Source organism: Plectrocnemia conspersa, unplaced genomic scaffold, assembly GCF_051122295.1.
Source record: "Plectrocnemia conspersa isolate PC_06_02 unplaced genomic scaffold, ASM5112229v1 ptg000012l, whole genome shotgun sequence".
Classification (NCBI taxonomy): domain Eukaryota; kingdom Metazoa; phylum Arthropoda; class Insecta; order Trichoptera; family Polycentropodidae; genus Plectrocnemia; species Plectrocnemia conspersa.
The window spans coordinates 17,511,008-17,523,096 of NW_028277176.1; the positions used below are offsets into that span (position 1 = coordinate 17,511,008).

At 32.1% G+C, this 12,089-nt stretch overlaps 2 protein-coding genes across 11 annotated transcripts; one reads left to right on the forward strand and one right to left on the reverse strand.

Moving 5' to 3' along the window:
* Positions 1–658: 658 nt before the first annotated feature.
* On the reverse strand, positions 659–7,306 carry Sms (spermine synthase). 3 transcript variants are annotated; one of them, XM_088200395.1, is made up of 7 exons: positions 6,994–7,306; positions 4,360–4,471; positions 2,890–2,998; positions 2,070–2,192; positions 1,755–1,999; positions 1,222–1,413; positions 659–1,144 (listed from the first exon to the last, which is right to left on the reverse strand). In XM_088200395.1, the coding sequence occupies exons 1-7, from the start codon at positions 7,017–7,019 to the stop codon at positions 977–979; spliced, it is 975 nt and encodes a 324-aa protein (XP_088056521.1). In that variant the 5' UTR covers positions 7,020–7,306; the 3' UTR covers positions 659–976. The 3 variants fall into 3 exon arrangements, with proteins under 3 accessions (XP_088056521.1, XP_088056520.1, XP_088056518.1); XM_088200394.1 differs by lacking the exon at positions 4,360–4,471; XM_088200392.1 differs by lacking the exon at positions 2,890–2,998.
* LOC148228459 (uncharacterized) lies at positions 6,260–11,254 on the forward strand. 8 transcript variants are annotated; one of them, XM_088200386.1, is made up of 4 exons: positions 6,260–6,632; positions 9,119–9,412; positions 9,915–10,119; positions 10,191–11,254. In XM_088200386.1, exons 2-4 carry the CDS (start codon positions 9,145–9,147, stop codon positions 11,044–11,046), a joined length of 1,329 nt encoding a protein of 442 aa, XP_088056512.1. In that variant the 5' UTR covers positions 6,260–6,632; positions 9,119–9,144; the 3' UTR covers positions 11,047–11,254. The 8 variants fall into 8 exon arrangements, with proteins under 8 accessions (XP_088056512.1, XP_088056510.1, XP_088056513.1 ...); XM_088200387.1 differs by lacking the exon at positions 6,260–6,632 and adding an exon at positions 8,950–9,052; XM_088200388.1 differs by lacking the exon at positions 6,260–6,632 and adding an exon at positions 8,958–9,052 and having other exon boundaries at positions 9,119–9,406.
* Positions 11,255–12,089: the final 835 nt, after the last annotated feature.

Sequence of the window (12,089 nt, forward strand, 5' to 3'; positions counted from 1 at the left end):
AAAGTGCCATTTTTATATTTGCAAAAATAATGAATGATATATCTTGTAAAATGTTTAGTGGCTTAAATTTTTAAAAATAGAACTTATAATGAAATCTAATATCATCGTTTCACTACTATTTCAATATTGACACTGCAGATTTTGTTGGATAGATCATTCTCCCTGTTATTGACGAGGTGTCAAGTTTCCATTTTAGGGTCTAAAAAGCTCATATTAACACCAAAAATAAAAGCTAAAAGCACAAATTTCACTAAAGACTGATTCAAAAAAAGTATGTCATATTTCTCAAAGATATCGATTTTTTATTATTTTGCAGTGGTTTATGTTAGTGAGGAATGAACCCTGCATTTAATGATGAATTAACATAACATAAAACAAAATTTAACTGAAAAATAAAATATAACAATGATTATCAATTATTTATTTATCACATATTTTCGAGTAAGAAAAATCTTGTTTATTATTCATTACGATTTTACAATATTAGCTCAAATTTGAAACAATAATAAAACAAATAATGATCATTTATACCTTACAAATCTTTCGAATAACGCAATTCCATTTTTTAATCATACATCAAATCAAATGTGAAAATATATGAACTTTTTATAAATTGACATTTAATTTTTAGCCTTCAAAGGAATAATAAAACTCAACATAAATATAACACAATATATTTCAACATTTCATTGACATCATCAAAATAATAAAATAATACAATGTTTACTAGTCTACAATAAGTAAAACTAATGAATAGTAAAGCGGTAACTGCGATTGGTAATACAATTGAATAGTACTCGTAATTAATACTTTGTTCGATCGAGGATCGGGCCATTTTGAGGGTCTTTGGCTGCTTACGACTAAATAAAACTATAAATCTATTGCAAAGGATACTTTTTAAGTTAAAATGCCTCTCTATAATTATCACTGAACACGTGTCATTTCCGTATTTCTTGTGTTTTAAATAACGTAGATGTTAAGCCGTTTTGTCGTTGTCCAGTTTGAAAGATATTTGATAAAATATCCAATCTTCGAGGAACGATGGTATGAAGGCGCTAGTCTTCTCGAACAACACAGGCGGCGTGAGCTTGGACAGTTGACTTTCGTACATTTTCAGTGCTTCGGGGCAACTCGCCCCATTTGCCTACAAAATGACAATAAAATGAAAAAATCTACATTTAAATTTTATTATGATTTAAATAGAAATCGCCAATTATTTACATGGGTCATGAATTTCCCAGATGGTTTCAATACTGAGAATGCTGTTCTCAATATGAGCATGACAAAGTCCCAAATTTCGCCACTCGGGGTGTCCGATATGGGTATGTCAGTCAGATCTCCAAATACATAATCGAACTTTTTGCCTTCTGATACAAATTTGTTCAGAGTGACCATGCAGTCATCCACGACGATCTAGAATATCACAATATACATATCAGTAGCCGATAATGTTAAACGGAAATTGGTTAATTGATTAGAAGTGGACACTTATAATTAAAAATGCATCTTATAATAGGTTATCTGAATTGATTTATGTTTTTTTATGTATACTCTGTTCGTTCAATACTTACTCTGGTTGTTCTCAGAATGTATTTCTGAGAACAACCAGAGTAATTGTAGAGCAATCTGTATCAGGGAACATAATATAATGTAAAAAAAATAAAAAAATATTACTCATTCGCTATAGGACAGTAACAGTAACTGTAACAGAAAAAAAAGTTCAGATGATCGAAAATTAACCAATTAACAAGTACCTCATAATTGACTCCCTTCCTATTCTCCAAGACATCGCCGCATATTGACTTCATGTATTTATTACAGGCTACCATCACATCTTCGTCGATCTCCAACATCCAAACAAACTTAGGCTTCTCTTTCAATAGTTCGTAAAGTAAAGCACCGTCGCCCCCGCCTAAAATAATTATTTCAGCACCTTCGTAATTTTCTTTTCCACGCTGCATCAGAGTCTCCGTGTAAATCAGATCAGCCTCAGCGATATCTATATACATTAAAGACAATTGATAAATACATAATAAAATTTGAATTTAAAAATCAATATGAATATATACTTTGTAATTCATCAAGAACTAGCATGTTTCCGAGACTCTTTGAGTGAACGATCTGTATCTTTTGAAATGGCGAAGTTTTTTCATATATCACCGAATCAATGTCATATTCAAGCAGTCTTTCGTCTAAAATATAATCGTAATATAGTCGTGGCATGGCAGAATAGCTTTAATAATACACATTTTAGTTCTATAATTTAAGTAGCACTTTAGACTACAAACGTTTTTTCGGCTCGACAAACATATCAAAACGCTAACGATACTTGTTAGCATAGTTATGAAATACTCAATACTTCATACACAAACATGCCGTGAGTATCCTATGGCTAAAAAACAAATTTAACACTCAATTTTCACTAATATTAAACATGTCAAAAAATATATCACACATTGAAACAACTATTTTATGAAAAAAAAAATATTAATTGACTAATCGGCAAGGTGAAAAGCGATATATCTAATTGCTTTGATATTTAAATTATATAATGAAAATTGTGAAACATTTGATTCACGGTAATGATTTTATAATTACAAATTTAGTGATTAATGTTAATAACAGAATTAAGGTGAATTTACAAATAAAAATGGGATGAAATATATATTATTTAAATCATTATGAACATATATTTAATGCATCACATTTTTATTTGAAACATTAAAGCATAAATTGAGTGTAGTTGCAAATAGGGAATGCAGTACCGGTTACTTGGGTTTACAAGTAAAATACATTCTATTTATGAAAAAAAAACGTTTTTAGCAGAGCATTCCCTAGTGAAAATGCGAGGAGGAAAAGTAAAAATAAAATCTTCAAATAAAAACTTACCGGCGCTTGAAAAATACCTTCCGAATAAGGCTCTCTTGATAGGCGGATAAGCCTGCCCTTTGGAGGCCGTTATCTCCTTTTGCAGCCGAGCCTCCAACGCTCGTGCTGCCTATGGTACAAATGAAACATAAAAGAAAAACAAACCAAAGATTCAAGGGGGCTGTTATAAAAAAGTAACATGCAAAACGATAAAGGTTCAATATTATACTCTTAACGGTATCGATATTGATAAAATTCCTAAGGTGGGCATTGTTTAAACGTTAGGGTGTTTTCGATATTTTAATATAAAAGTTAATAAGCCAAAAGTCATCTATAAATTTTGAATACAAACTACTTTTTCTAGGGCAAACCAAAATGTTATTAATATCTTTAAGAAAGACGATGGGTTGTTCAATTCACTTTTTGCGTTCTAGATATACTTAAAATGCGAAAACGATACTTTTTTTTTCCAAGATTCAAATCAAAATTTTCTCATTTTCGCATTAAATCTTATTATAAGTAATAACCTTTATTTCCAATAAGTCATGCACCCAGTGTTAGTATTGTACAGAGAGCGACATAAACATACGATGCATTTCATTGGTGATATCGGCGTCTTTCTGATTTCCAGAATGTCCAATGTCAATGCTGATAAGATTCTCATTTTGTTCGATTCGAATAAAGATGAAGAGCATGCAAAAATAGAAACGCATAAATTGCGCAGCAAATAAATGTAAAATGCTTTCAAAAATTGCACTTTGAGTTTAACAAAAGATGTACGTGTGCTGTAAATGTTAAGCAATGGGACTCAGCAGCTTTGTTAGTATTAAAATTTACAAAACTATATTTATTTAAAAAAATAATTGTATAATAACGAATTCTATTTATTATATTAAATATTATATAATTTATTTAATGTTTTAATTCATTCATACAATCACTAAATATGTTATATTAGCCCTTTAGTTTATTAAAAAATATGATAAATTTCTTTATAAACCAAATTTTTTTCACAAACTAAACAAGCATACTGTTTCTCATTATATTGTAAACATAGCATAAAGAAACCTTCAGACTCAAAAATTAGTTCTTAATTCAAACACTTTATAATACATTTATTAAACCTACAGACTATATGACTAAAGTTAAACTAATAAAACCACCACAAAATAAACAAAAAGCATTGAAATCATTTTGAAATATCCATTTCTTTCAGCAAAAAGTGCAATGAAGTCCCATATTTGCGTTATTTACATTGTAAAAAATAAATCGATGCAGTATGTCACTCGAAGAGTAACCTAATCATATCACGAGCGCAGGAAACGGAACAGGATGCAAAATAGTATAAAAGTTATGTTTTTTGAACGATTGCCAACCAAAAATCAATAGTAAAACGTTATGTAGATATAATAAATATATAGTATATAAAATAAAACGGTGCGTGATTCTTATGTTATATAAATATATAACAGGATAGAAACTTATCCTGACCTGAACTAGTGAGGTAAACATCGTATTTGTATCCTCTTTTAATCGTCGGAAACAATTTTCCTCTTTCGCATTCCAGAGACAACCTGATTGAGTTTTCCAGCATTTTTGATGACTAAAAATAGACATTTCATCTTAATTTATTACTTACAATTAAATATAGCGGTAGCAATGCAAATTAAAATAAGTGCATTTTGCGACGACCGGTACAGCCAAACTCGGTTACATTGTATGCTAAAATTCATACATACATATATATTTATAATAGAGTTTGACTTTACGTATTTAATAAATTAGATTGCTGCATAAATCACGTTAGTAATAAATTAAAATTGGTGTATTAAAAATATTATTATTTAAGTTTATTCTATTTCTATAAATACTCACTAAGGTTGCACATATCCAAAATGCACGTAGACGATTTTCAAAGTTACGTTTTAAGCTATTACATGTGTTGAAAATTAAGGTTAGTTATTTGAATATAATAGTGTGTAGTCAAGAGTTGTGATAATTACAAACATGAGATATGCAACAAATCGTATCGAGGGCAAAAAGTGTTAAATTTATTATGTTTGATTTCATCATATAGTTATTATAGTTCTACATTAAGTCGAGATAAGGATTTTTATGTTGATTAATATTTCATTAAACGTTATGTTTGTGCCGTTGGATAATGAAATAAATTAAGAAATACTAAATATATATTTACATAGAAATCGTACTGTCGAAACAATTTGAAGAATATGTATCACATGAAATAAATATATACATGAATAAAAGCGTTATAGATAAAATAGATTTGTGACAATAATAAGCATTCGAGGAGTACATGGGTACAAAATAAACTTAAAAAAGCATCACAGAAACTTTAAAACATCAGCAGTTCTCGGAGTGACTATATCACCAAAAAAATACAAAGTTTGCCTTTTCGAGGGGTTTTGTAATTCAAGTTTATTGAAATTATATCAATACTTTAAATATATACTAATTTTAAGGGAAACAGTTAAAACACATTTATAAATGCAGACAGTCTTAAACTTTAGTATACTATAGTTTTTATTATTCTTGAAGTAATAAGTTAGAATTGAACGGAGTTAGGTGTGAAATCGAATTTTGCTTTATTTTTATAATTTATAAAAGACGGTTTGTTGTGTCCTTTTTGATCTGTAAGTTTCACAGGAAATCATAAGAGAGCATCTGTATCAGAGTATTTTGTTTATTGGTGGTGAATGTGGTAAGCTAATAAAAGCTTTAAAGAATCTATGTGAGGATATAGGAGCCGAACACAATACCGTACTGTCAATGGAAATTCATTTTTTTGTATGTTTCAATTATGGCAGGAAATGTACATGTACGCATTTATTATACACTTTGTGTCTATTATTTGACATTGGTGATGGTATCCTCAGAGGTGGTCAGCCAAAATGACTTTGTGATCTTAAATAATCGTATTTTCTGTCCATATGAATGAGATCTTCCACGCTTTTTAATACATTTTTTCTGTTTGGTTACAGACTCAACAGCATTATAATGTGTCGATTGACATTTATTACTTTATTGACAATACAAATAGGAAAGAGTTAACTATGATAGTAGCTGTAAGAAACCATGACATGTGGTAGCGTAGCAGGTTATCTAGTTAAGTGAGTCTCCTATGTGCTGGGGTCTGGTTGCCACTTGAGCTTTTTATCGAATCTTTTAATGTTTAATGCGAGGGTCTTTGGATTAATAGTGAACATGTTTATTTTGCCCAATTAGTCTGACAATTGTCGTTTAATTGGAAATAAGTACAATAGAACATAACATTTAAATCATGACAAATTAATGTTTATTGTTTGAAAATAATCACTTCAGGATGATTTATAAAATTAAAATTAAAAATTGTTTCCTTTCATTGCAGCAGTGCCTCCGATGATGTTGATTTATTTAGTGACTAAAAATCAGTCTTAAAGAGTATTTATCACACTTTATTGACTAGTTTGAAAAAATACACTCAAGAAGATATATTGAGCAAGCTTGTGACCAGATTTTGAAAATATTAAAGGACACTAAAAATAAACAGGCCATCTCGGAATTTTTCGCGTAAGGACAAATTGCCATGGGAACTAAAAATAAAAAAGACAAGGATACAATTTTTGAGGACGTCTGGTCACCTTAATGACAGAAATTTTGTGAATTTTGTTCTGTATAAGAAAATATCACTGATTGCGACAGTTCGCCGAAAACAAATATTAGCAGCATAAAACTATCCGAGTTTTGTATATCTTTTGTATTAAGTAAGTATTGTGCAATTTAATTATTTAAAACTTTGAGAAAATGTCCCACTAATTATTATTTACTTATTCGAGGATATAATTGCTAAGATTATGTTTTATAAAATATTTTTGTGAATACGTATTTCATTTATTTTTAACCGCACTAACATAAACGCGGTGAAAAATCCTGATCCTGAATAAAATATGAAAATAATAATTATTTTTTATATAATATTATATATAGAAACAAAGACGCTTTGATTATGTATTCCATATAGAAAAGTGAAAGACTGTTTGCAGTGCATTCGGAAAGAAGAAAGGTGTCACGACATAACCTCAATCTGTCAAATTTCGAACGTATCGTGCGTCGTCTTCGGGTTACCTCGAAGTTGATGAGCGGCGGGGCATCGTCCTGCTTGTAGTACTCGATGTTGACGGTGACGAGTCCCTGGGGGAAGAGGCGCAACTGCACCGAGCAGCCGTTGTCGGCGGTGAGGAGGCGCAGGGCTCCGCCGGCCACGCGCGCCTCGGCTGCCGCTGCCAGACCGGGCAGGTGTTCGCGCAGTAGCGGCTCTACCAGCGCTAGGACGGCTCGCTGTCCGCGTTCGTCCTCCACACGAGCTGCTTCCAGCGAAAAGTCCAACAGAACCGTCTGAACAGACATCTCGTCGTTTGTCGCCTTTCGCGACCGCACTGAAATCGATTCGAACGGCCGCAACGCCCGCCAGTGGTCTAAACAGGCTATTTTCGGCCCAAGCCCCGCAACCTATTTTCATTCGCGTTTAAAAATAAATCTCTTCAAATTCATTAATTGTAATTAACGACATCAAACATATTTACGTTCCGATGAGATCAATAATAATAAGACGTAAAACCAACATCTTATAAAAATAAAATTACTTAACTACTGCTGTAACCTTTACATGCGATTTCTTTCAATACCCCTTATAAATAACATGCAAGAACGAGTTTTTACGTAAAGCTTTATATATTATATTAAATACTGTAAGTCAGTGCTCTTCAACCTTTTTACATCCGCGGCCCGGCGAAAATGGGAAAAATATTTCGAGGACCGGCGTCAACCCAAAATAAAAACCAATGTTAAATTATTCATTTAATGCTATAAAATTACAATTTTTTGTTAGTGCGACATTCGCTGCTGCTTTTTTGCAAGCAAATTTGATATACGTGGTTGCAGCGTGTTTTCTGAGAGACGAAGCGCTGAAATCGCTGAAATCCAATCGATTCCTCTGTTTGGTTTTCATTACTGACATAGATGAAAAAATCTCTTCACAAACATAAAGTGCGCAATACTGAAGTAATCCTCCAGTAGCGCGCATTTTTAAAGATAAATCGGAGTATCTTTATTTATCTGTAGTAAGTCTGTAATGTGCAGGCGTAATTTACAGTGTTTTTCGGAAGTCACACCTAGATCCTTATTAAAAAAAGACTGTCTGAAATATATCCGCTGAGATGGTAGGAATATTCTGCTAGCATCGAGGACCGTGAAAATTAAGCTGTGTGACATTTCTATACACTGAAAGGCAATCGGTTATAACAAGCCCACTCCCATAAATAATTGAGACCCCTTGCAGTTCGAAGGAATCCGATATCGACTGCACTCTCTTGAAAATTTGCTAGTCATCCGCATATAATAAAAAAAATTAACAATTCATTGCTGTTTCTATGACATTTTGGCGACGGGGTGGTGACGGGTGGCAATTAGACACAGATTGAGCTGCTGCAGCAATGTTTTATTGCGATATGAAGTTGTTTACATGGTTATATAGACGATGCAAGAATTCGCAGGCCGGACCCGCAACTGGCTGTTACGAGTCCCACCAGGGCTGCCATTCGAGAGAAAAACCGTCACGCCCGTGTTACTAGAGTACCGCCAAGTTTTGGCCATAGTAAAAATCTATATCTAAATATAAACAGGCCCCACAATATTATTGAACAATGGAAACAGTAATGGACCCAAGTTGAATTATTGCAGTTTTCCAGTATAGCTCTTATATTGTTCTAAAAATGGGTTGTCATATTTGACGAAATGATATATATTGGTCAAGTAATTTGAGGGGCTTTGTGAGGCCCTAAGCGCGCGCTTCTTTCGTTGTATGGATGATTCGACATTGCCAGTAACAAACTAGGTAATATTAGTCAAAATTAAATTCTTATTTTTTGCTAAATAATTAAAAAAAATATTTCATTTATTAAAGATTAAGTAAATATTTTTCATTTATTAATATTACTGTACATATTTTATATATTTGATTTTTTGTTACAAGATGAAAATTTTTGCTGTATTCTTTTTATAATGTTGTTTTTTTCATATGGCAATACCGACCCGTCATGGCGCGCTATCGATTTGTCAGACTGTGTGCCGAGCGACGGCTCGTAAATAATTGATGATACTTAACGACAGAGTCGCGCTATAAGATGTAATCGAAGACTGACGCGTTGTTTGACTTTTCGATTGATATATGAAATGGTATGTCTGCCGGTAGGCTCGAGTTTTTCGGCATTCGGACAAATGTCTTGCAGGAGGAGAGACCTCATTCGAGAAAAGCAACACTTGCCGTCCGGAAGATATCTTCCTGAGATCATAAAAGAAAACTCGAAGCGGCAAGGCAGCGCGTCGCAAGATAGGGGCAAAAACAACTTGGGAGAGGACGGGAAGTCTGAGAGGGGCGAATGTAAACAAGGACAGAAACGAATGTCGATAACGAGCGCCGCCTCAAATAGATTTCAAGATTTGTACTATAAGTACGACTGGCCTTCGCTCAGCGATACCGGTACAGGTACATGTTGGATTAGAATCACTATTTACATACTTATTCTTTCAATATTTTACTGTTGTGAATAGTTCATACTGAAAGCATTAAGCAATTTAAATAGTTTGTTTTGTTATTGGGTTGATGCCAAAATCAGCTATATATTTTATTTCAATTGTTTTTACAGTTTTAAGTTTTTGAACGTAGAAGTGATATAATACAATATTGTATTATATCACTACAGTAAAATCACACAATACCCCTTTGTTATGTTATATAAATCGACTTTTTTGATAGATCCTTCTATCATTCATCCACTAGTGTATTCCTACATATCTTATCTACACATTTATGTAATGAGAAACCATTACACATATTGTTTTCCAAGAAAACCTGTATATCTCTATGTACAAGTTACCATTTTTAGTGAATGAGTAAAAGGATGGACTCATTTGTCATGTATTATATATACTGATATGTAATTAAAAAAATACAATTATCTTATACAAAAAATATATTTTAATTTTAGATTCTCAAGAATGCCTAGATATTGGTAGCAGTGGAAGTAGTGCCAGTTCTATGTTCTCATGGGCAGATCCGAACGGAACGCAATTAGTGGCTGAAGAATGGGAAAAGATACAACGAACGCTCTACGACGAAGAGGGTCCTAAAGTTCATCAACAACATTTACTAGACGAGTGTAACCAGTGGAAACTCACATTTCCACATTTGAGGTAAATTGCTATCAACTCCTCTGTATTATAAGTTATTTATTATATAAATTAAAATTATATTATTTTATCAGGGTAGTAGGAGCAAAATGCAAGATAAAGAATCAAAACGCGGAACATCAATACGATTCGGAAGAAGAAGTATTTGTTGCACAATATGAAAATTATGATGATAATCAAATATTAGCCCAAAATTCAAAATTGCACAGATCGATCAAGAAAAAGATTCCGGAGAAACGGATAATATCAAAAAAATCAAACCATATAAGCCTCGTAGATAAAATAGATTCGTATCTTCACATATCGCCCGTCAACTCATCGAAAATGGCTAATAGGATAGGCACGTCTAATTCTATAATAAGATCTGAAATTTCATCATCGCGTTGGAGACACGACAACGTAGAAAGTCCAGATTTCACATCGCTTCCGTATCATGAAAAGATTGAAGAATATTCGAGACATACGAGTGCAATTTCATCTTATTCGGCCGCATTGAAATCTAATAATTTAGATAGATTGAGTGTTAAAAATAAAATAGTCACAAATAGTGATAGTAAAAAGATTGATAAAAAGTTTCACGTATTAGAACCCATTGAACCTATATTGATATCTAAAATTGTACCTGTTAGAATCTTACCAGACACTGCCAACTTGCCTAAAAGTAGTAACGTAAGTAATAGACTTATATCACTACCTCCGTTACAATATGACGATAATAAAGTATATAAAAATCAATTAGAGATCCGCCAGATGTCAGGTATGAATCGGTATAAAAGGAATAAGTCACTGACACCTATTGACTGTATGACTGTATCCAAAATAGGCAATGATGTAAAAATGAAAGAGACAAATGGTGCATCAGCAAAGAAATTGCCATCGAATAAAAAGAAAAGGATAGTTAAACCTGTGAAGAAACCCGTCCTTTATTAAATATATTGCATATATGTAATAGTATAAAGGGGAATCAGGAAAAATTCTAAAAATAATTAAGGCCAGTTACATTGCCAATCTACTACTGTTAATTTATTATAAATATGTTTGAAAATTACAGTTTTTATATCAAATTATGATACCTATGTATATTACTTATTGATGTTATTAATTTAATGTTTTATATTAAAAAATGATATAATTTGCATTTTTCTTTACTTATTACATTAAATCGTTAATTCCACATTTTCTATATAATTGATTAAATATTAATTTTCCTTAATTTTTCCAAATTCATTTTGCTAGTCATACTGTAATGCTGTGCTGTCCACCTTCTGTTACTATTCCAGGCCATTTTTTTTATTTTGCAAACATTTCAAAGGCCAAGTAAAAGTTATTTTAGGAAAATTAAGTAAAAAATATGCTAATAATAAAAAAATATTAAGAACCTTATATCTTATGTATTTATAAAATCTGATTTTAGGGTCTGAATCTGATTTGAGGGCCGCATGCGGCCCTCGGGTCGTTAGCTGAACAGCGCTGCTGTTGGAGACTTACATCATTCCGTGTTAACGCGATATGAAAAGCTATAACGTGATATGAAACACGTAAACAAATCAGACGTACCATTCGCGCCAAAACACTAGATTTTTAATGAACTCTAGTTCATGAGCTTTCAAATATTACTCTTATATTTCGATCTCATTTCAACAGCGAGACTATTTTCATTTTGATCTCATTCCAACTTTTTGTAATATTTCATTTTGCCACTTTTTTCAATTTGAGAAATATGCTATTAATTTGACGGGCGTTTTAAATAGTATATTGTGTACAACACTCCCATAAAAAATGTAAAATGTAACTTACATGAGTTGCTGTATGATTACCGTTATAATACTAGTAAAAAACATATAGTGGACAGATCCTTAAAGTTTTTTACTATCTGACAAAGACCGACTAAACATTCAAACATAGCATTGAAATGGGCATGGTAATATTTTATGGACATTTAAGATGTATGAATCGCTTATGCTTCAGAAAAT